The sequence below is a fragment of the Chiloscyllium punctatum genome, chromosome 46 (genome assembly GCF_047496795.1).
Source record: "Chiloscyllium punctatum isolate Juve2018m chromosome 46, sChiPun1.3, whole genome shotgun sequence".
Lineage (NCBI taxonomy): Eukaryota > Metazoa > Chordata > Chondrichthyes > Orectolobiformes > Hemiscylliidae > Chiloscyllium > Chiloscyllium punctatum.
Genome location: NC_092784.1, coordinates 61,816,986 through 61,841,212, shown reverse-complemented (window position 1 = coordinate 61,841,212; position 24,227 = coordinate 61,816,986). Strand labels below are relative to the sequence as shown.

The following is a 24,227-nucleotide window of genomic DNA, read 5'->3' as shown; positions in this document are numbered from 1 at the left end:
CCAGTACTACATCCATATCATAGTAATCTGTGATTCCTAAAGGAACCATTTGGAGACACTCAGCCTCATATTTCACGTCAATACTAGTGTTTTTGCCATCCGCATGCTGTTAGGCAGATATCAATACTAACAAAGCCAAGCACCCTATCGCCAATCTATATGTACTCTCCAACTATCAAACTCAAGTGAAGAGGGACAGCTTCCAAACAGGCCCTAATGGAGCAATTAGTGAGCATTTTTTATGTTGAGATGTTTCCACAGAAGTTATACTGGACAGCATCATTGCTACTCCGATAAGGATATGCTAAACTCCATCTTGTAGATCGGTCTCACAACTGGAATCGTAGAATGATATAGGATGGAAGGAGGCCACTTGGTCCATCATGGTTATACTATTCAACTTGCTTTGCTGCCTTGTTCCCTGACAGCATATAGGCCATGCACCAATTCTGAAGACATCGCAGAGCTTGTTTGAAGAGATTATATGTCTGTGGGTAATTTTAACCCTTCAAAAATTGGTGATGAGCTCAGTGTGAACTCTGTAACTTGAGCATAATTCCTGTATTTAGCTAAGGTAAACTCCCTGCCCCCCCCCCCCGCCCCAGTCTAGCTCTTCCAAATCAATTCAGTACAGGCTCAACAGACTTTGACTCTGAACTTCCAGTTCACTTTCTTGCAGTAAACCTTGCTGCAAAGTTTGCAGATTAGTACACGACCCAGCATGTCATGAGTAGCCATGAATACAGAGTAGAATTTGAGTGCTGAGACTGATGACTGTTTGTTTGGCTTGCTCTTTCAGACCCTGAAGTGCTTAGGCAGTTTCCTGAAGATTACATTGACCAGGTAAGCAGCATCCTTTCTCTCACTGTGTACTTTGCAGTTTTAGCATCAAACTAACTCATTAGTGAACTGGTTGATGATAGAGTTAAAAATCACACAACACCAGGTTATAGTCCAACAGGTTTAATTGGAAGCACACTAGCTTTCGGAGCGACGCTCCTTCATCAGGTGATTGTGGAGGGCTCAATCGTAACACAGAATTTATAGCAAAAATTTGCAGTGTGACGTAACTGAAATTATATATTGAAAAGTTGATTGTCTGTTAAGCCTTTCATCTGTTAGAATACCGTGATAGTTCAAATCATGGTTGATGATGGACCACCAACTGAAGCAGGGTGCAGGTATCTGCTGAACGTTCATACTAATTCTGAGCTCCTGTTTAAAAGGATGTAAGTTATTTTGGAGTATGAACTGTAATAGGTTTTAATAGATTGTTTCGGGCCTAACATCAATTGTTAGAAAAGTATTGGAATCAATTATTAAGGAAGTTATCGCAGAACATTTGGAAAATCATAATCCAGTCAAGCAGAGTCAGTGTGGATTCAAGAAAGGGAAGTCATATCGGACTAACTTATTCACATTTTCAAGGAAATCTCAACCAGAGTGAATAGAGGGTAACTAGTAGATGTGTTGTGTTTGGAGGAGTGTATTGGCATGGAGAGAGAATTGGCTCATTGGCAGAAAGCAGGAGGTGGGGATAAGCGACTCTTTTTCAGGTTGGCAACCCGTGACCAGTGGGGTTCCACAGGAATCAGTGCTGCTACTGCAACTAGTTATAATATATTAATGACTTGGAGGAAGAGAGTGAATGTAGCCAAATTTGCAGACAACATAAGGACAGGTAGAAAGACAGTATGTGTGAGGGATACAAACAGTTTACAGGAAGATATTTACAGGTTAAATGAGTGGGCAAATGGAGTACAATATGTGAAAATGTGAAGTTGTTCATTTTGGAAAAGAGAACCAAAGAACAGAATATTATTTACTGGAGAGAAACTACAAAAAGCTGCAAAACAGAGGGACTTGGGGGTAGTTGTACATGAAACATAGAAAGCTAGTAGGTGCAGCAGGTAATGAGGAAAGATAATGGAATATTGGCCCTTATTTCAAGGGGGTTAGATTTTAAGAGTAGGAGAATCTTACTGCAACTGTACAAGGTGCTAGGGAGACCACATCTGGAGTACTATGAGCAGTCTTTGTTCTTTTATTTAAGAAAAGATATTATTTTATTGGAGGCAGTTCAGAGAAGGTTCACTCGGATGATCCTGGTTTGGAGGGATTGTCTTATGAGCAAAGGCTGAACAGGTTGGGACTCTACCCACTGGAGTTTAGAAGAATGAGAGATGATCTCATTGAAACTTGTTGAATTCTTAAGAGACTTGACAGGGTACATGCTGAGAGGATGTTTTTCCTCATGGGACAGTCTGGAACCAAAGAGCACAGTCTCAGAATAAAAGGGACACCAGTTAAGACTGAGATGAGGAGGGAGTTCTTCCTTCAGAAGGTTGTGAGTCTTTGCCACAGAGAGCTGTGGGTGCAGAGTCCTTGTGTATATTTAAGGCTGAGCTAGATAGATTCTTAATCAGTCACAGAATCAAGGGTTATGCAGAAAGGGCAGAAAGGGCAGGAATGTGAGGAAGATGAGATCAGCTATGGATTCAGCTTTTGAATCGTGGAGCAAGCTCAGGGTTGTACTGCCTACTCCTGTTCCTATTTCTTATGCTCTCATGGGTCATGTTAAGTATTTATTGATTATAATACTGTTTTGTTATCTTGTGTGTGAATTGTTTGATCATATATGCACACTGCTGAGGGAGTCCTAATACACAACAACTAACCACAGAGTGCCTGGCTGACTGCTGTCTCAGTGCCATCTCCTACTCCTTTACAACATAGTTGCTAAATGGGAATTCTTCACCTTCTTTAGTTTAATCCATTTATCCCTTCATCTTGTTTTCCTCAGTTTACTCATCTGCACGTTTATCTTGAAACCAGGCAGTAAAGGCCCAACTTTAACTCTAAGTGGACATGTTTCGAATGAGTTAAAAACTCATCATGAATTGTCAACAGGTTATGTGACAAGTGAAGACATCACAGTTATAGAGTCAAAGACTTGTACAGCATGGAAACAGATCCATCAGTCCAATTTGTCCATGCCAACCAGATATCCTAAATTAATCGAGTCCCATTTGCCAGCATTTGGCCCATATCCTTCTAAACCCTTCCTATTTGTGTACCCATCCAGATGCCTTTCAGATGTAATTTAAGTGTTACCACCACTTCCTCTGGAGCATCGTTCCAGACACATACCACTCTCCACATGAAAAGGTTACCCCACAGGTCCTTTTTAAATTTTTCCGCTCTCACCTTAAACCTATATTCTCTACTTTTGGGCTCCCCCACCTTAGGAAAAAGACTTTGCCTATTTACCCTATCCATGGGCCCTCATGATTTTATGAACCTCTATAAGGTCATCCGTCAGCCTCCAATGCTCCAGGAAAAGAATCCCCAGCCTATTCAGCTCCTCCCTATCGCTGAAACACTCCAATCACAGCAACATCCTTGTAAATCTTTTCTGCACTCTCTCAAGGTTAACAACATCCTTCCTATAGATGGACGACCAGAAATGTATGCAGTATTCTAAAAGTGCCTCACCAATGTCCAGTACAGCCGCAACTTAACATCCCAACTCCTATACTCAATCTTCTGACTACTAAAGGCAAGCATACCAAACGCCTTCTTCACCACCCTGTCTATTTTCAATTCCAATTTGTAGGGACTATGAATCTGCACCCCTAGGTCTGTTTGTTCAGCAACACCCTTCCAGGGCCCTACCATTAACTGTATAAGTTCTGCCCTGGTTTGACTTACCAAAATGCAACACCTCACATTTATCGAAATTGAACTCCTTGATCCATTGGTCCATTGGCCCATCTGATCAATGCCCCATTGTACACATATTGTCAAATCCTACAATATACATGCAGCCTTCAAAACCAGTGGTCAGTAAACTAGAGTGGGGCCCAGGAATCAAATCCAGGGATGTTTGACTCAGTGTCACAATGACCTGAGCCATCAGAGGCCCAGACACATACACACTAACCTGATATGTTACTGACAGCAGTTCTTAAACATGAATCTATGCCTGCTTTTCTCTCACAGGAATCTCTGCAGAGCCTGCCCAAATTCTGCTTTCCTTTCGATGTGGAAAGGTAAGACTGAACCCTGGGGTTTGGGGCTAAATGTCATGTCCCTAAACCTCCTTAGTCTGAGGTCAGTTTCAGTTCCTCATTGAATCAAGTTGAAGGTTAGGCCTCAGTTCCTGTTGGGTGCAATACCACAAGTCACAGTGACAGGTTAAAGCAGTGTTTAACTTTTTCTTAAATATTCCTTTTTTCACTAAATTGACTCCAAAAGAATTTTAGAGATTATTATTCAACCAGAAGATGTCGAACCCAGGGGTCAACAATTAATATTATCGTGAGGAGAATGAGTGTGAGAGGGAGAGAAGGAAACAGCTCGTTATTGTTGGAATCCTTTACTACACGGAGTAGCTGAGACTTGGGGCCATTATTGAATTTACTGGAGAGTTCATGCCAAGGAAGATGCAGAGCTTTAGGAAGAGGATCAGAATGTGGGCAAAATGTCAAATGACTGTAGCAAAGATCCTCCATGGACAGGATGAACTGAATAACCATTTCCAATGCTGGAAACTGCTCTGGTAACATCAAACCCATAAAAAGGCAATCTGAGAAAAGACAAGCACCATTGGGCTGGTGGCAGGGGAACTGGGAAGCCAATAGTGTTACAGAGTGTGTGCTTCAGGTGTTTAGATACACAAGCTTTATTCTGCACCTACCTTAGACAAACTGAGAATGTTTGGAATTCTGTGCCACTAGGGCTGTGGAAGCTCAGTCTTTGAGGTAGAGTTTGATAGATTTCTGATTACAATAGTGTAAAGAATTATGGTGATAGTGTGGGTAAAAAGCATTGAAGTGTTTGATCAATTATAATCGTATTAAATGACAGAGCAGGTTCAATGGGCCGAATGGCCCACTTCTGGTCCTATGTTCCAAAGTTTGTTAGAGCACTTGAAAAACTGGTTATTTCCACAGCACTGCCAGCAATCTCTGTGTAATATGTTATGAAACGACATACCAACAAGGTAACAAGAAAGTCTGAGTTTTTCTGCAAGTTCTGCTAATTCAACATCAAGTGTGCAAAAGACTGGGAGTTAGTGGGGTAGCATTTTTTAGACACATACCGTAATTGCTAAACATCAGTTTGTATAGTGTGTTCGTGAGATAACTTGTTTACTGCAAAGGGCACTCATACTGGGACCAAGATTACAGTTTGACTCTGGATTGTGTATATCTTAAAGTTAATTCTTTTTCTCCATTCCTGGGTTAAAAACAATGCTGTTTCTATGACTAAGACTAAGGTAACTATTTCCGTGAGGGCTGATTAAATTTTATTGTCTTTTTGTCTTGCTTCCGTCCTGTTATAAAGTTGACCCTGATGTTGAGTGATGTTCATAGGTTGGAGAATATTGTCGTTATTATTCTTTGAGCCACATTCACCCAGTGCTGATTCACCCCTTTGGGGGCATTCGTTTTGGGTAAACTCTTTATTCATATCCAAATCAGGACCCAAAGCACACTCTGACAGACACTGACTGTGAACACTGGAAGGATATTTAACGATGGGGCGTTATAGCCCAGGCATCCTGTCTTTGTCCAAAGCACACACAGACTAATTTTGCTGTAGCAGTCATCAGGTGTGTCCATATAACTCCCAATGGCGAGTGTCCTGATCTGCCAGCTAACTGGCCAAATGTGCTGACAATTGAGTGGATCTTTAGTGTGTATGTAATGGTAGTTTAATCCTGACTTTGCAATGAGAGCATAAAGTAATATTTGCATAGACTGCATGAAGTCCTCTGCTGAGTTGATTACTGGGTTACAAATCTGAATCTGGATGGTCATATGTGAACTGACTGTATGAGCTGTCAATCATGTTTGTATTTGGCAGGCTGTGGGAGAGCTCAGTGGTCCAGCAGTTCACCTTCGTGCTGACAGATCTAAATGGAAACCAACGATTTGGCTTCTGCCGGCTGACTGGAGGATCAAAGACCTGCGTCTGCATCCTCAGGTAGGACCCTCAAAAAAGCACAAACAACCAGCTAATCTGTTTCAGTGCTGCTGTACTGTTACAGTGACATCAAAGATTGAGATGGGTTGAAAGTTGGAACAAGACAGTAACTTAATGGAGGCACAGGACAATTCTTGGACCAACTGCCTCTCTGAGCATTGATGGTTTTACGCAGTTACTTATTTGGCAATCATGTTGATATGTGCATTTTCTTTATCCAATGACTACAAACTATTACAGTACTTTACATTTCTTTGTGAAACTGGATGAATCTCCAGTTGATGCCTTTTACAATGACCACATCCTTTGTATGGCTAATTAATCCTCTGTGATCGTGTTTCTTAGTGTTTGAAAACAAATTTCCACCCTGTCAGTTTACAGGTTTCAGTTTTAAGTTAAATCTGTCTCAAACTGTTAGCTATGTGTCACCCCTTCTATATGGCAGGCTAGCAATGTTTGCACTGGTATCTCCCGCGGTGTCATTGTTTTTTCCAGGAATATGAGCACGATGAGGCAACACCCCTCTCAGTCCCTTCAAATAGGGAATCTCTGCCACATTGATATCGAGATGTGAGATTCCAGTTTCACAATTCTGGCAAAGTGTCACTGGATTTGAAACATTAACTCTGTTTTGCTCTCAGCAGATGTGGCCAGGCCTGCTGAGTTTTTCCAGGACTTTCTGTTCTTGTCCCAGTTTCACATCCTGTCCAAAATAAAGGCCTCAGCAATAATTTATTGGTGTCAGGAGAGCTAGTTTAAACCACAAATCATCTCATATGCACTGATACTATGTCAGAATATACCCATCACATCCCTGGGGAGAGAGGAGTGTGAGAGACTTGTCCCTGAGGGAGAGAGGGGTGTGAGAGACATCCCTGGGGAGAGTGGGGTGTGAGAGACACATCCCTGGGGAGAGAGGGGTGTGAGAGACTCTTCCCTGGGGAGAGAGGGGTGTGAGAGACACATCCCTGGGGAGAGAGGAGTGTGAGAGACTCTTCCCTGGGGGAGAGAGGAGTGTGAGAGACTTGTCCCTGGGGGAGAGAGGAGTGTGAGAGACTTGTCCCTGGGGGAGAGAGGAGTGTGAGAGACGTGTCCCTGAGGGAGAGGGGGGGTGTGAGAGACGTGTCCCTGAGGGAGAGGGGGGGTGTGAAAGACTCATCCCTGGGGAGAGAGGGATGTGAGAGACTTATCCCCTGGGGAGAGAGGAGTATGAGAGACACATCCCTGGGGGAGAGAGGGGTGTGAGAGACATGTCCCTGAGGGAGAGAGGAGTGTGTGAGACTCATCCCTCGGGGAGAGAGGGATGTGAGAGACTCATGCCTGGGGAGACAGGACTGTGAGAGACTTGTCCCTGGGGAGAGAGGAGTATGAGAGACACATCCCTGGGGGAGAGAGGGGTGTGAGAGACATGTCCCTGAGGGAGAGAGGAGTGTGTGAGACTCATCCCTCGGGGAGAGAGGGATGTGAGAGACTCATGCCTGGGGAGACAGGACTGTGAGAGACTTGTCCCTGGGGAGGGAGGAGTGTGAGAGACTCATCCCCTGGGGAGACAGGACTGTGAGAGACTTGTCCCTGGGGAAGGAGGAGTTTGAGAGACTCATCCCCTGGGGAGAGAGGACTGTGAGAGCCTCACCCCTGGGGGAGAGAGGTGTGTGAGAGACTCATGCCCTGTGGATAGAGGACTGTGAGAGACTTGTCCATGGAGAGAGAGGAGTGTGAGAGTCTCATCCCTGGGGAGAGAGGAGTGTGAGAGACACATCCCTGGGGAGAGAGGGGTGTGAGAGACTCATGCCCTGTGGATAGAGGACTGTGAGAGACTTGTCCATGGAGAGAGAGGAGTGTGAGAGTCTCATCCCTGGGGAGAGAGGAGTGTGAGAGACACATCCCTGGGGAGAGAGGGGTGTGAGAGACACATCCCTGGGGAGAGAGGGGTGTGAGAGACACATCCCTGGGGAGAGAGGAATGTGAGAGACTTATCCCCTGGGGAGAGAGGGGTGTGAGAGACACATCCCTGGGGAGAGAGGGGTGTGAGAGACACATCCCTGGGGAGAGAGGGGTGTGAGAGACTTATCCCCTGGAGAGAGAGAAGTGTGAGAGACACATCCCTGGGGAGAGAGGAGTGTGAGAGACACATCCCTGGGGAGAAAGGGGTGTGAGAGACCCGTCCCTGGGGGAGCGAGGAGTGTGAGAGACCCACCCCTGGGGGAAGAGAGGAATGCGAGAGATGCATCACTGGGGAGAGAGGGGTGTGAGAGACCCATCCCTAGGGGAGAGAGAAGTGCGAGAGACCCATCCCTGGGGAGAGAGGAGTGTGAGACCCTCTGTAAGATGTTGAAGGCAGGTCAGATTAATTTAAAAGTAAGTGTTTGCTGACTCTCAGTATCTAGGCTCACACCTGAACAGTGAGTATGAATTCAAGATGCTGAAGGACAGACAGTAGCTCTCAGTTCATGCCCAGCGAGACAGGAACACTTTCTGGGAAGCATTTCCAGAGAAGATCAATGAATGGATACAAATAGACAATAATGTCAGAGACATTGGAATATAATGAAGATATTAAAGGGAATATAAACCTGGAGTAGTCATTGGCAAAGTATGCAACATAGAGTCATAGAGATGTACAGCATAGAAACAGCCCTTTGGTCCAATTCATCCACGCCGGCCAGATATTTCAACCCAATCTAGTCCCACCTGCCAGCACCCAGCCCATACCCCTCCAAACCCTTCCTATTCATAAACCTATCCAAATGCTTTTTAAATGTTGCAATTGTGCCAGCCTCCACCATTTCATATAATAATTATTTTAAAATAGGGATAAATTAAATGAAATCTCTTAACTGAACTGGGACAGCTTTTCTTTTGTAACTGGGTCCTTGCAACCTTTTATTTATTGCTCCATTTGTTTCCTAGTTTCTTGCCCTGGTTTGAAGTTTTCTACAAGCTTCTAAATAATATCGCTGACTGCCTGGCAAAAGGACAGGTAAATATTACAATGTGTAAAATTATAACCTCAGTCAATCTACTGTATCACACATGTTAATGTGAGTTTGTTTGAGTTTTGAGTTCTGCTGCTCTGATGCACTTTGGATGGTATGATGTGCCTGTAAACCACACAAAACACCTTTCAATGTATCTTGGTACATGTGACAACAATAAATCAAACTCCTAATATGATGGAAATTCACCCAACCTGTACCCCTTCCCTTTAGAACGCTTCCAACCTTACCACGTGCTGATGTTTTTGAGAGTTTGCTCCTTTGCCTCAGTGCACTGGCCACCTCTTTGTGTGTTATAATAAGTTTTGTTTTCATTTCTGCAGGACAATGAAGTGAAAGAACTCTTAAGAATCCTGTATATTCACCCACCTCCCCAACCAGACTCTCCACTCAAACTTGAACTTGTAAGTTAAAAAGACGAAAGAGACTCCATTTATTTAGCATCTTTCACAACCTCAGGACATCCACAATCATTTCATACTGTCCCCATTCCCACTTTCTGGGCTGTGCACTATAGGCCTGTTAAAAAAGCAAAGCGATGTTCATTTTGTATACCTTCGATTAATAGGAATTTTGACTTGGTCAGTATACCATCTTTGGATAGAGTCATAGAGTCACACAGTATGGAAACAGACTCTTTGGTCCAATTAGTCCATGCATAACATATTCTCAAACTAAAGCAGTCTCACCTGCCTACTCCTAGCCCTTGTCCCTCCAAACCTTCCCTATTCATGGACTTATCCAAATGTCTTTTAAATGTTGTAACTGTACCTGCAACCACTACGTCCTCTGCAGTTCATTCCACACATGAAACACTCTCTCTGTAAAAAAACTGCTCGTCATGTACTTTTTAAATCTTTCTCTGTCATCAAACAAACCAGCAAAACTGCCATAAATCCCTGAGATAAACTAGGGTACAGTACAATGGGTGGTTTTAGTAATCCTAGGTGGGGAGCATCTAAAATTGGCCATTTAGTTTCGTTGGAAAGTACATCTGCCCCATTTATAAAAATAGCCAGAGGTTATTTACAATCCAGATTGAAATAGGGTCAACAGAGTGAATATTTCAGGTTGATAATGTTTTGTGATGGAGAAAGTGAGGACTGCAGATGCTGGAGATCAGAGCTGAAAATGTGTTGCTGGAAAAGCACAGCAGGTCAGGCAGCATCTAAGGAGCAGGAGAATCGACGTTTCGAGCATGAGCCCTTCTTCAGGAATGTTTTGTGATATAAAGTACCTTCGAAGAGTAGTTGCTGTCATAATTCGAGCAACACAACAGCCAATTTTCAGAGCAACAGCTCCCACAAACAGCAATGTGACAATGATGAGATGATCTGCTTTTGAAATGCTGGTTGGTTAATTATTGACCAGGGCACTGGAGAGAACTCCCCAGCTCTTCTTTGAAAGGATGCCATGGAATTATATACACCCAAGAGGCCAGCAGTCTGATCTGGAAGACAGTGCCTCTGACAATACAGCCTTTCCTCAGCACTGCACTCAGAGTGTCTGCCTGGATTATGTGCTGATATCTATGGAGTGGGACAAGGGCTCCCAGGTTCTGACTCAGTGAGAGCACTGCCTACTGATCCGTAGCTCACCTCAGCAAGTGCAGCATTTTGTTTAACATAAAGTTGGTAGTGTGTACATTGTCATGTGATATTTTAGAATGAAAAATAATACATAATACTGTTTCACAAGGCCCAGAAGCTGGGAGTTACAACAGGACGGTTTCTGAAAGATCAGAAGAGGGATCCTAGTAGTGGTATGCTATCGGTGAGTCGGGTGAAACCCGATAACCAAAGCCACTATACTGGAATTGACCAGATTAACCCAAACAGCACCTAACTTCAATCTAATTTACCTCAAGCAGCACCCCATGCATGCTGGCCAACTTAACTAGCAACCTGTGCTCCTGTTGTGTAAAAAATGTGCTGTCTGCAGGCTAACGTACTCTAATTATGCAGATTGTCAATCTTTCTTTTGTTAACAATGGTTTCCTAGTTTGCAAATATAACTCTACAATTCAGTCTTTATAATCCAAAGGATAGAAGCCTAGTAACTATGGAGTCAGTTTGCATGGTGGAGACCCCAAGGGAGATCCTGATGGGGAGATCCTGAGGTGGAGAACCTGAAAGGGAGCCCCTGAGGGTGGAGATTCTGAGGCAGAGATCCTAAGGGGGTTATCTAGATGGGAGATGTGAAAGACAGACCATGTTCTCTCTGGCTCAGCTTGGGAGCAACAGGCCATACAGGACAGAGCAGTCCGTTTCGGACTGTGTGAGGCAACCATTGGATACTTTCCCCTCCAGGTATCCCACAGGCTGCACTCCATCTCCCTTACAGATCAATCATCATGGTTTCCCTATTGTTCAGTCTGATATTTCTTCCTTGGAGACGAAGGGAAGTTGACAGCCTGAAGGCTATGAATCAGCCTCTATTGCAGGTAGGCATGAGTCCCAGTGTTGGCAATATTAGCTGTAACCAGGTTTCAGAAAGACATTGGGACATTTCTTATTGGGAAACAGTAAATCATTGCTGGAACATCAGGTCCTTTAGGCCTGACCAGTGTCTCCATCACCTTATTAAACTGCTGCTGTAGGCTTCCTTTCAAGGTGGGTGGGGGATGGATTAAAATGGGTTGGGAGAAAAGGGGGAGAGGGGATACAGGAGACATGGGGAGAGAGAAGAGAAGGAGAGGGGAGGAACCAGGAGGGGGAAGATGTCAGTCTCCAGCATTATTAAGCATCACAAAATACTTCTTATTTCAATCCTTTTGCCTTGCACCTCTGTTAACTGCCTCAATTTTCTCATTAATGCCTTGTGGGAACTACATTCCTGAAAATTAATCTCATTGCGACAAACACTGAGCAATGACACTCTGCAAACTGTATGTTTTATAACTTCAAATACAAACATAACTTTTTGATCTCTTCTCCTTCCAGCTTTCTTATTTTATTGCCCCCGACAACAACAGCTTACCTACTATACCAGAGAGTGTAAGTATGACAGAGTGTTGAGGGGCAGTGGTGGACTGCCTGACTGGGGCAGTGATCATCCCAGTGGGAAATCTGCTTGGCCGATGTTTTGCAAACTACCTGCAGGAACCCATTCAATTTATATCAGGCACAGCCAGTGGAGAATGGTAATATCACCGATCTGGTAATCCAGGGCTAATGCTTTGGGAATACGTGTTGGAATCCGATAATGGCTGCTAATGGAATTTAAATTTGATCAGTAAATGTGGAAGTGACGGTTGTAAAAATGTATCTGCTTCACTAATGTCCTCAAGGGACAGAAGCAAAACTGCTGTCCTCTGGTTTGGACCATAACTGGACCACATTGACACTCAACTGTCCTCTGAAATGGCCACTCATATCCAGGGCAATCAGGAATCAGCAAGAAGTGGCTTCTAGGTCTTGGGAAAGAATGCAAAATACACTCAAAATAGATTTGTACATTGACACACGCGTACACAGATCTGTCCAATTCACTTTCCAACAAATCTCGCCAAATAACAACCAGCCAGAGCTCCCATTACTATGAACCCCGCTGGAGATGTTATGTGTGAATATCGCTGATGTCAGGCAGAAAGAACATTGAACAATGCATAGAACTCATAGAACACTTATTAGACATTGTTCAGGATTTTACAGATGGTGGTGTTTACTGCCTATTGCTTAAAAGATACTGAAATTCACCCTGACTCAGGCGATCTGCCCCATAGGCAGTTAATGCTCTGGGGAGCCCCACCAGTCTAGTTGGCATCAGCTTCCTAGTCTCTCCCTGAAGAGTTGTGAACCCTCTGCTGGAACAGCACCCAGTTCCTGCAGGATAAGTAAGAGCTGGTCAGCAGGGAGGTTATTTGAAGGTGGCAAGGGCCAGGATAGGAAGCTCAGAGAATTGGGATTGGGAAGGCCTGTGCTTTTCAGGGTCAGAGCACAGGGAGAGGATATCTGGGTGGGGGCATCCATTTGGGAAAAGAAACCTGAAAAGAGGTCTTGATATTGGAGTAGGAGCTGATAATGTCACATCTATTCACACACCAGAATTTTACACTCAATCTATAAACAGTCATAGGGCCTGTGAAATTCTAGTTTATGAGTTTAAGGTGCTGTTTTTTGGTAAGGTTACTGGGAGGTTCAGAGGCCTATTAAGAGTGACATTGTATAGCCGTCTTTCTATAAATACCTCATATCACTGCAAAATGTACACAGCAAGCCTTCACTGAATGTTTTGCGTGAAGGAGTTAGAGTTGGCTGAACTACAATATATTTCTATCAGAATCAAGAATCATAATCACAATGAGCATTGATTGCTGCATTCTCCATACATTATTATCCCAAATCCTCCCTGCACCCCCCTCACCCTAACAGTCAACCCATGTAGGAAAAGATATTCCAGATTGATCACAGCTCCTGCTTCTGTTCAGAAATCTGCCCTGTCTAGTTCCTTTGCATTTTTGATGAGTCTCTGAGTGTCTCACAAACCAGGCAGTAGCAGTATGTCTTACGGGGAGAGAGAACAGAGACATAAAAGGAAGTTGATCTGAATTAATGATTTTGTGCAATGACACAAAACTGAAGAAGATTTTACTCAGTTACAAAAATAAGTGAGGGATTATTGAGTGCTGTATTGATATTGATTCAGTTTTTCTCATATGATATTGCTCAATTTTGCATAATTCATTTCCTGTTTGTTGGCCAGTTTTGTATAAATGTTTTTTGGCTTACAGAGGAACCTGACAGAATATGTGGTTGCTGTGGATGTGAACAACATGCTGCACCTCTATGCCAGTATGCTACATGAGAGACGCATCATTATCACCTGCAGCAAGCTCAGCACGGTGAGTGACAGCTTAGACTGCTGTCATTCTTCAATCTCTATCCCTTCCCAATTCTCTTCCAGCACTCAGCTTCAACCATCTATCTCTACAGAGTACAGCGGTGATTGTATCTACAGGGTTAGCTGGGACAGTCTATATCTAAAGAGTTCATGGATTCTTGAACTGAGATGCCCTAACAGAACATTCAGCTTTCTTTGATCCATTCAGAGTTGTCTAATCTCACCCCAGATCAACAAAGTGGCTAGAATTTAAGACGAGACACTCAGGAGAATTCTATTGCTCCTCAGCCTTGTCAGTGGAGAGCTGTTGGAAGGTGCCTCTGTATAGGTGTTCCTGGACAATCCCAATTACATTACCTGCATTCAGAGAATGTTTGTACTGTGGGTGTGGTATAGAGGAACATCTGGTCACTCTGAACCACACAAACCTACTGGACAGAGGTTGGCATTGGGAAAGGTAAAAACTTCCTCAACAATTTCCCTTCTTCCCAGTCAGAACACTCACACCGGTGTTCACTGGCACTTTGCTGTGGTGATGAGCACCATCAATATTTCTCAATCATTAGCACCATGCTTTTTAGACTCTCACATGTTGTTCTCCTTTAATCCCTGCTTAATCTTCAAGCCTCCATTGTCTTCTTCCTCCAGTATTGGGGAAGACATTCCCCTCAATTTGTCAGAAGGTGGCCACAGGTTGTAGTCAGGAGCTTGAGTCATTCTCTGTGATTTATCTATTTGTACATTGCTATTTGTTTTCTGTTCCACAGTTAACTGCTTGTGTACACGGCTCAACCTCGATGCTGTATCCCATGTACTGGCAGCATATCTACATCCCTGTGCTCCCTCCACATCTCCTTGATTACTGCTGGTAAGAAATCCTTTCATTTACTGTTACTTGGAGAGGGAGAGCTGATAAACAGTAGGCATCTCAGTAATGGTTGAAGTTTAGTGCAGATGCTGGAGGTGAAAGGTCAGCATATTAACCCTTTCTCTTGTCTGTTATACTTCCAGTGCTCCAATGCCTTACATCATAGGGATCCACTCAAGTTTGATGGAGGTGAGTGGGTCAGTGTGTTTCACTATCTCACTCTTCAGTAGTGCTGACAAATGCCATTCCTCAAAGTTTGTTTCTTTTTTCCCACCAAGCTTCATATTCTGACCACAGCCAAGGAACAAACTTTGACCTTTGACAACTGTTCAATGTCTCTGTCATCTCCTGTAGAAACACACTCTTATCCTGACACTTGCTTTGCTTTCTCCCACTGTTGCAACAGGATAAAAGTCCAGATAAAATAGATACATGCAGAATAATGTTCAGAAGAAACAATAACAGAAGGACAAGATTGTGAGTTCAAACCACATTCCAGAAATTCAGAATGCAATCGAGTGGTTCAGATAGATATTAAAGATCTCATGGTACTTCACAATAGAGTAACAAATTCTCCCAGTATCTGATCCAATAAACCTCCACCCAAAACATAACCTGTTTTCAGAACCTTTCAGTATATATTATGGCCACCACACCAAGTTACATAATAATAGTCACTGAATTTCAAAATCCAAATACAGAATGAAGCATTTTTGAGGTGTTTTGAGGTGACAAGGCACTGAACATTTCCCAATCTATCACAATTGGTTTTCCAGTCACGAGTCTCATTGATATGAGGGTTAGGGAATGATCTAGTGGGTATGGTCACACAGACTGAAGTATCCGAACTGACTGTGGAGAAGACAGTGAATGCAGCACTGCTGAATGGGTTTACTCTGAGACATTCCTGATGAAGGGCTTATGCTCAAAATGTCGACTCTCCTGCTCCTCGGATGCTGCCTGATCGGCTGTGTTTTTCCAGCACCACACTTTTTGACTCTGATCTCCAGCATCAGCAGTCCTAACTTTATCTCAGATCCCTATCTTTCCCAAAGTAAATGCGAATGAGAGAAATGAAAGTTTGTTCCTTCAGATATCCCTTTCTTTTGCAGAAAGTCCGAAGCAGAGCTCTGGAGGATGTGGTTATATTAAATGTTGACTCAAACACACTGGAATCACCATTCAATGATCTGGATAAGTTGCCGCCAGATGTGGTGAGTTCACAGTGACAAAGTTAGCCATGACATTCCACTGCAAACGAGAGTGACTGAAGGGAAATAGCAGTATGGCAGTCTTGTCATTGAATTAGTAATCCAGAGGTTATGCTAAACCCTGGGCACAGAGGTTCCTTCACACCAGCTGGTGAAATCTGAATTCAGGGAACAGACTTAGAATTGAAGACTACATTGATCGTAAAATTATTGTCAGTTGTCATAAAAACTCATTTAGATCACTACTATCCATAGGGAACTATGATTTGGAGATGCCGGTGTTGGACTGGGGTGTACAAAGTTAAAAATCACACAACACCAGGTTATAGTCCAACAGGTTTAATTGGAAGCACTAGCTTTCGGAGCGACGCTCCTTCATCAGGTGATCACCTGATCGCTCCGAAAGCTAGTGTGCTTCCAATTAAACCTGTTGGACTATAACCTGGTATTGTGTGATTTTCAACATAGGGAACTAGGTTTGCTGATCTCACTCAATCTGCATGTAACTTCAGACCCACAGTGAAGTGATTAATTCTTAATGGTCTTTGATTTGGCCGAGCAAGCCACGCAGTTACATTAAATTGCTTTGAATTCTAAAAAGAATGAAAACGAGTAAACCTTACCACTTCAATCACCCAGGCAGCAGGTACAACAAGGGCAAACACTGTCTGATCAACACTGTCAAGTCCTCTTTGCTAATGTGTGGGGACCAATGTTCTGCACAGATGCTGCTTTGAAGGCCTATGCAATGCCAATCAGCATTCTGACGCCATTCCTAGCGTTGGCTTATCATTTCAGAAATCACTGCTGCATACCTGCAGAAGAAACCAAAATTAGAGGGAATGTAGCTGGAGTCTAGTGCCAAATATGGGAGAGCTAAATCTGACAGAGCAGTCAAGCAACAATCTGACATAGTTACGTACAGAATCAGATCTTATACATAATGTCTCAGATACCACTATCACTATCTCTGAATATTGTCTGTCCCACTGCCAGGATAGTCCCAGCCTAGGTGACAACAGAGTAATATATAGGAAGGAAGGAGTTCCTCTAGGAATCTTCCACATTGACACCAGAACTCATGAGGTCTCATTGCATTAAGTCATGGACACATATTTGCCCCCACGTCTTTTTTAAAAGTCTATCTCCTCTCACTGTAAAAATATGCCCCTTGCTTTGAAATGCCACATCCTAGGGAAAAGACACCCTACCATTAACTCTATCTATATCTCTCATTAATTTATAGACTTTGATAAAGCCATCTCTCAACCTCCTACACTTCAGTGAAAAAGGTCTCAGCCTATCCAGCCTTTCTCTATAACTCAAACCAACCTCTTGCTTGTCACCTCACCTCTCACTACTTGTTCCCCACCCTTGGCTGATCAGTCAGTTCCATTCCATGTTGAACATCACTTGGAGTGGGACCAGAGGTGGCTCGAATGGTGGAGGAATGGTGGAGGCCTCTAGGTGGAGGACTTCAATGTCCACTACTAGGAGTGACTTGGCAGCACTACTATGGACTGAACTGGCTGACTTCTAAAGGAAATTGCTACCAGGCTGAATCTGCAACATGTTATAAAGGAACCAACAAGAGGGAAAACCAGATGTGACCTCAGTCTCACCAGTCTCCCTAGCACAGATGCACAGATCCATTATAGCAAGAGTGATCGGTACACTCCATGTGGAGACAAAGTGCAGCTTCATTTTGAGGGTACTCTTATCGTCTTGTGTAGTTATAGAGTCATAGAGATGTACAACACGGAAACAGACCCTTCAGTCCTACTCATCCATGCCGACCAGATTTTCTAAGTTAATCTAGTCCCATTTGCAAGCACTTGGCCCATATCCCTCTAAACTCTTCCTTTTCATATACCCATCCAGATGCCTTTTATATGTTGTAATTGTACCAGCCTCCACCACTTCCTGTGGCAGCTCATTCCATACACAGACCACCCTCTGCATGAAAACGTTGCCCCTTAGGTTCCTTTTAAATCTTTCCCCTCTCACCTTAAACCTATGCCCCCTAGTTCTGGAATCCCCCAACCCAGGGGAAAAGACCTTGTCTATTTACCCCAGCTATGCCCCTCCTGATTTTATAAATCTCTATAACGTCACCCCTCAGCCTCCAACGCTCCAGGGAGGACATGCTGAATAGATTCAAACAGATCTGGCAATTCAACACTGAATATCAATGAGGACCGTCAGTAGCAGCAGAGGTGTATTCAGCCACTTTCTGTTACCTTACGGTCTGGTATATCTCCCACTCTATTATTACTATCATGGCTGGATCAACCCGAGTTTAATGAAGAAGATAGGAGACCATGCCGGAACAGCACTGGCTGGAACTGAAAATGGGTGTCAACCTGGTGAAACAATAAAACAGGATTACTTGCATGCCAAATTGTAGAAGTAACAAGGGATAGACACAATCAACATATCACATTTAAGCTCTGTAGTCCTGTCACATCTAGTTATGAATGGTGGTGGATAATTAAACATTCCTGATGAAGGGCTTATGCCCGAAATGTCAACTTTCCTGCTCCTCAGATGCTGCCTGACCTGTTGTGCTTTTCCAGCGCCACACTTATCAACTCTCTCTCACCAGCATCTGCAGTCTTCACTTTCTCTGTGTGGATAATTAAACAACCAACAAAGAGAGAAAACTCCATAAATGTCCCCATCCTCAACAATGGGAGAGCCCAGCACACCAGTTTTAAAAGATAAGGCTATAGCATTTGCAGACATCAAAGAAATTTGCACCCTTCCTTCCTTGCACACTAAAACTAGATGATTGTTGTTGAAAGTCAGTCATCTCAATCCCAGATTGTAACTTCAAGAGTTCCTCAACATAATGCTCTACCCAACCATCTTCAGCTGTTCCGTCAGTGACCTTCCATCCATCATTAGAACAGAATGAGAATATTAATTGATGATTGTACAATGTTCAGCACCAATCATGACTCCTCTGATACTCAAGCAGCCCACTCCTTGATGTTCAATGATTTTACGTCATTGAATACCCCACTATCAGCAGCCTGAGGTTGCCATTGATGAGAAACTGAATTGAACCAATCATATAAATACTGTGGCTACAAGGAGGGAGGTGGTGGGGTAATGGTAATCTCACTGAACCAGTAGACCTGAACACCAGGCTAATGTTCTGGGTCATATATTTGAATTCAATCATGGCAGATGGTGAAATTTGAAATCAATGTTATCAAGAATGGAATTTTAAAACCTCTTCTAACGACAGCCATCTAACAATTGTCAGTGTCACAAAGATCCATCTGGGTCACCACTGTCCTTTCGGAAAGGAAATCTGCTATCCTTACCTAATCTGGCCAACATGTGATCCAGACCTACAACAATATAACTGATTCTGAACTGTCCTCTGGATCTTTGGGGATGGTGAATAAATGCTGGCCTAGCCAGAGATGCTGGATTAGTGGTGCTGGAAAAGCTCAGCAGTTCAGGCAGCATCCAACCAGCAGCGAAATCGACGTTTTGGGGAAAAGCCCTTCATCAGGAATCCTGATTCCTGATGAAGGGCTTTTGCCCGAAATGTCAATTTCGCTGCTGGTTGGATGCTGCCTGAACTGCTGAGCTCTTCCAGCACCACTAATCCAGTATTTGCTCTCCAGCATCTGCAGTCATTGTTTTTACCTTGCCAGAGATGCCCACATTCCATGATTCTGAAAAGGGCAGGTTAAAGGCTAGGATTTCAGCCAAGAGTAATTCATCTGTGGAGAAGAATTGGGAGGGGGTGAGAGTATAAATGGGAAATGTTGGTGGCTGCCCTCGATGACCGCTGACCTTTTGTTTGTTTGTTTCAGGTGTCCGTTCTGAAAATGAAGTTGAAGAAGCAGTCCGCAGTTACTGGCGATGTGGTGGCAAGAGCCTTTCTCAGGGCACAGGCTGCAATCTTTGGAAGCTATCAGGATGCTCTTAAATTTAACTCTGTGAGTGTCCACGCTCACTCAGACCCAACCCCATCTCTTCCACCTGTATCCTGACAACTTAGACTTGAAGACTCAGTGTTCAATAAGGAGGCATCTTTCCCAAACTCACCAATGGTTGGAGACAGCAATTTTTACCTTTACTCTGAGGACCTTGAAAATATCAGGAAGGGGCATATAAATCTTACTGTGAGACAGCAAATAATTAGAGAGAGAATGAAATTAATTTGAATGTACAGTTATCATTTGATTGGACAGAGGTTATATGTTGTTGAGGAAAGATACATTTTGACAAAGCTTTCCATTTTGAACTCATTAGGACAACTGCCAAGAATATAAATTCTGGAGGAAAATGTACACTTCATTTACAGTGCTAATTACATGGCAAGATTGACAGTTAACAGCCAGGCGCTGTTTAAATGTAAACTTGCATTAGTGTTACTGTAGGAACATTCAGAGGTTATTGGCCAGAGGTCCGTTGTTAAAATAGAAAGAAACAAGAAAGGATATGATGGGCAGAGTGTTCGACCATAAATTTTTTCCTACATATTAATGTTAAATGTGAGACCACTTTCCCAAGAGATTGAGTAAAATGACAAAAATTATAGAAATGTAATTATTTACTCATTAATTTGTACGTGGGGTTAATGTAGTTTCCTTGAGAGCTTAATGTTTTGGCTGTCACGTGGCATGACATGATGGTGTCCAAACTGCCACAGCCCAGAAACCTGATCTCGAGAGGGACAATTGTTGCTGATTTCTACAACAGAAAGAGTTCCTGCCCCTGATCATTACTTGTCTGTTGTCCATTGGACAAGGGAAGGGTCGCGGATAATGAAGAGCTAGGCACAGAATGGCACTGGAAACAGATTCAAAACAGACTTTTTATGTAAGTTGGATAAATACTTAAAGAGGAAGCATCTGCTGAGCTTTGGGGAAAGAACAGGGTAGTGAGACTAATCAGATAGCTCTTTGACAATGGGCCAAATGGCATCTTTTAATGCAGATTAATTCAATGATTGGTAACAGTTCAAGGAACCTAGGAAAACAATGGGAAAGAAGAGAAGCTATTAATGGAGTCTGTTTTCCTTTATGCTTAGGATGAATCAGTCACATTTAGTGAGGAGATATTTTTGAATCACAAACCTGCCTGGATGAAGGATTTCCTGCAACATGCAGTACATCTTCAGCTCTTCAAACAGGTGAGACTTGGCAAGATGGCAACATATATTAGGATGAACCCAGCATTTGGTGGGGTTCACTACTCAACATTAAGACTCTCAATCTGATGAGTAATTTCTTAATACAATGACTAAGGGTCCCAAGTTCCTCTTCCACTCAGCATTCCAAATGAAAAACACCTTTGAATTTTACAACAAAGAAAGTGCACATTGAGCCCATCATAGCCCATCATGAAGAAGGGCTGATGCCCGAAACGTCGATTCTCCTGTTCCTTGGATGCTGCCTGACCTGCTGTGCTTTTCCAGCAACACATTTTCAGCCCATCATAGACATTCCAAGTCTATGCCACAACAATTGCAAACTCATCTCCCACTGCTCAACCCCTCCCCGTGGTCCTGTATCATCCTAAACACCCTGCCCACACTCTCCCCAAAGCTCTCTATTAATCCCACTGCCCCATTCTCTCCCCTTAGCCCTGTATCAATTCCAAACTAACCCTTCTGCCCCACACTCTCCCTACACTCTCCCCATAGCCATGTATCAATTCCAAGCTAACTCTCCTGCCTCACACTTTCCACACTCTCTCTCCATAGCCCTGTATCAATTCCAAACTAACTCTCCTGCCCCACACTGTCCCCACTCTCTCCCCATAACTGTGTATCAATTTCCAAATAAATCCCTGCCCCACTCTCAACACACAGTCTCTGATGGAATGCTGTTTCCTATATTTCCCTTGAAAAATATATTGATTTCTTCCTTAGACAATCCCTGTTGGGAAGTAAAGCAACTCTGACTTTAACATATAAAGAAATTAATTCCTGCGCTCTCTGAACTCTTCATAACCATTTTAAATGACTGGCCTACCCCAGCCCAATCAGAGATAAGAGCAGTTAAATTCTCCTCTGTTTTGGATTCAGTTTATAGACAATCGACTGGAAAAACTTAATCAAGGGAAAGAATTGACTGATATATTCGAAGAGGAAGTCAATCTAGGTGGCTTTTCATCAGGTAAGAGCTGTTAATCTTGAGTTTACTCTTACATTATCAAACATAGACACAAGCTGCCTCTCCCTACAATACTCTACTTTGCTGAATAGCATGACGCTATCTCTTTTCTCTCTCTCTCTCCCTATCCCAGGCTACTCCAAGTTGTGGATTCAAAACTTTAAGGTAAGTCAAACAAACTTTTCAGTTTAGTTATAAAGCCATTGAAGGCCAAATTTCAGGATACAAGTAGGGCTGGTGAGAGGTTTGAGAGAAGACATGAACAATAACACCAAGATTGGGTGTGAAAAGCCAACAGATTCTAGATGGAAGAGAGAAATGTGAAACGGGGCAGATCAACAAATGGAAGGGAACTAGGCAAATGAGTTGGAGAAACACAATTATATTTTGTTTAAAACTATGGAGGATTCCGAGGAAAGAAGAGGGACGGAACTTGGCTGGAGTGAAGGGAAGAGGGGGATAAAGAGAGGGCAAAACAGATGGAGGACAAAGAGATGGGGAATTATGTAGGGAGAAGTGCGGAAGGGGAAGAGTGTGGAGGGAACTGGGAGAGAGGGTGGGCTTTAGGGATAAGGGAGAGAGGACATTCAAAGATGAATTTTGAATGTCACGTGATAGTGTTGGACTATCTGACAGGTCAGTATTGCACTGTCTGATAGTTAAAAATCACACAACACCAGGTTATAGTCCAACAGGTTTAATTGGAAGCACACTAGCTTTCGGAGCGTCGCTCCTTCATCAGGTGATAGTGGAGGGCTCAATCCCAACACACAGAATTTATAGCAAAAATTTGCAGTGTGATGTTACTGAAATTATACATTGAAAAATTGATTGTTAAGTCTTTCATCTGTTAGAATACCATGATAGTTTCACTTCTTTCATGTGTAAATCACCAGACCTTTTTTTAAAAGTTGCATTCTCAGGTTAGCTGTTAACAATGGGTGATAGCTAGACAATATATTGAAGGTGTTAACCCCCTGTGTTCTCTGTCTATGCCATGATGTTTAGATTGATTCTCATCTAAAAAGTGAGATAACAGAGTTTTACATGAATGCATTTAGTTTTTGAGCAAAGTACAATGTACCCCTGCAAGTACAAATTCACCCCACAAAATATATGTTTGCATGTGGGTCCGTGTCTGTCTGTGTCCGTCTTGGTTGGGGGTTGTGAGTGTGAGGAAGTGTATGTATGTGTGTGTGTAGTGAGTGCCGAGTGTCTTAAGTCTGTGAAGGGGTGCATGTAAGCGTGGGAGTGTGTGGGTGTCTGTGTGCGCGTCTGTGTATATGTGTGTCCGTGTGTATGTGTGTATAGGAGTGCCTGTGTGTGTGTGAGAGAGAGAGTGTGTGTGTAGTGCAGTGGTGGTCCCCTGTAATGTGACATGAACCCAAGGTCCTGGTTGAGGCCCTCCCTATGGGTACCGAACTTAGCTAACAGCCTCTGCTTGGCCACGTTTCGCCACTGCCTATCCTGAAGTCCACCTTGGAGGATGGTCACCCGAAGGTCCGAGGCTGAATGTCCTGGACCACTGAAGTGTTCCCCAACTGGGAGGGAACCCTCCTGTCTGTTGATTATTGTGCGGTGCCCATTCATCCGTTGTCGTAGCCTTTGCTCGGTTTCCCCAATGTACCATGCCCCAGGGCATCCTTGCCTGTAACGTATAAGATAGACAATGTTGGCCGAGTCACATGAGTACCTGCCCTGTACAAGGTGGGAGGTGTCCCCACGCCTAATGGTGGTACCTATGTCCACACTCTGACACGTCTTGCAGCGTCTACCATGACAGGGTTGTATAGAGTTGTCCTGAGAGCCGGGCAGTTTGCTCGAACAACGATCTGTTTGAGGTTTGGCGGTTGTTTAAAGGCAAGTAGTGGAGGTGTGGGGAAGGTCTTGGTGAGGTGCTCATCCTCATTGATAATGTGTTGCAGGTCACGAAGAACATGGCATAGATTTTCAGCTCCTGGGAAATACTGAACAACGAAGGGTACCCTGTCAGTTGCAGCACGTGTCTGAGCAGATCCAGTGTACGCGTAGGGCTTGTCCATAGTTTTAATATGTCATGGTGAGATTGATGACCATAGACTACTCTCGACTGTCTGTCTCATTCTTGGACACATGCATCTCCATCAAGGATGGACACCTCAGCACCACACTCCATCGCAAACCCACAGACAACCTC

The 24,227-nt window shown here is 43.5% G+C and overlaps 1 protein-coding gene across 2 annotated transcripts in view; it reads left to right on the top strand.

The window, feature by feature from the left end:
- The window catches only part of dennd1c (DENN domain containing 1C), a 67,369-nt gene that overhangs the window by 25,603 nt on the left and 17,539 nt on the right, over window positions 1-24,227 (top strand). The window contains exons 3-17 of one of the 2 annotated variants that reach the window (XM_072564441.1): window positions 800-843; window positions 4,003-4,052; window positions 5,872-5,991; window positions 8,902-8,971; window positions 9,311-9,391; window positions 10,686-10,760; window positions 11,930-11,983; window positions 13,720-13,830; window positions 14,597-14,697; window positions 14,841-14,886; window positions 15,810-15,911; window positions 19,742-19,867; window positions 20,965-21,066; window positions 21,964-22,054; window positions 22,185-22,216. In XM_072564441.1, the coding sequence (XP_072420542.1) occupies window positions 800-843; window positions 4,003-4,052; window positions 5,872-5,991; window positions 8,902-8,971; window positions 9,311-9,391; window positions 10,686-10,760; window positions 11,930-11,983; window positions 13,720-13,830; window positions 14,597-14,697; window positions 14,841-14,886; window positions 15,810-15,911; window positions 19,742-19,867; window positions 20,965-21,066; window positions 21,964-22,054; window positions 22,185-22,216 (1,205 nt within the window). The remainder of the gene's footprint in view (window positions 1-799; window positions 844-4,002; window positions 4,053-5,871; window positions 5,992-8,901; window positions 8,972-9,310; window positions 9,392-10,685; window positions 10,761-11,929; window positions 11,984-13,719; window positions 13,831-14,596; window positions 14,698-14,840; window positions 14,887-15,809; window positions 15,912-19,741; window positions 19,868-20,964; window positions 21,067-21,963; window positions 22,055-22,184; window positions 22,217-24,227) is intronic. The other variant, XM_072564442.1, reaches the window with a different exon arrangement.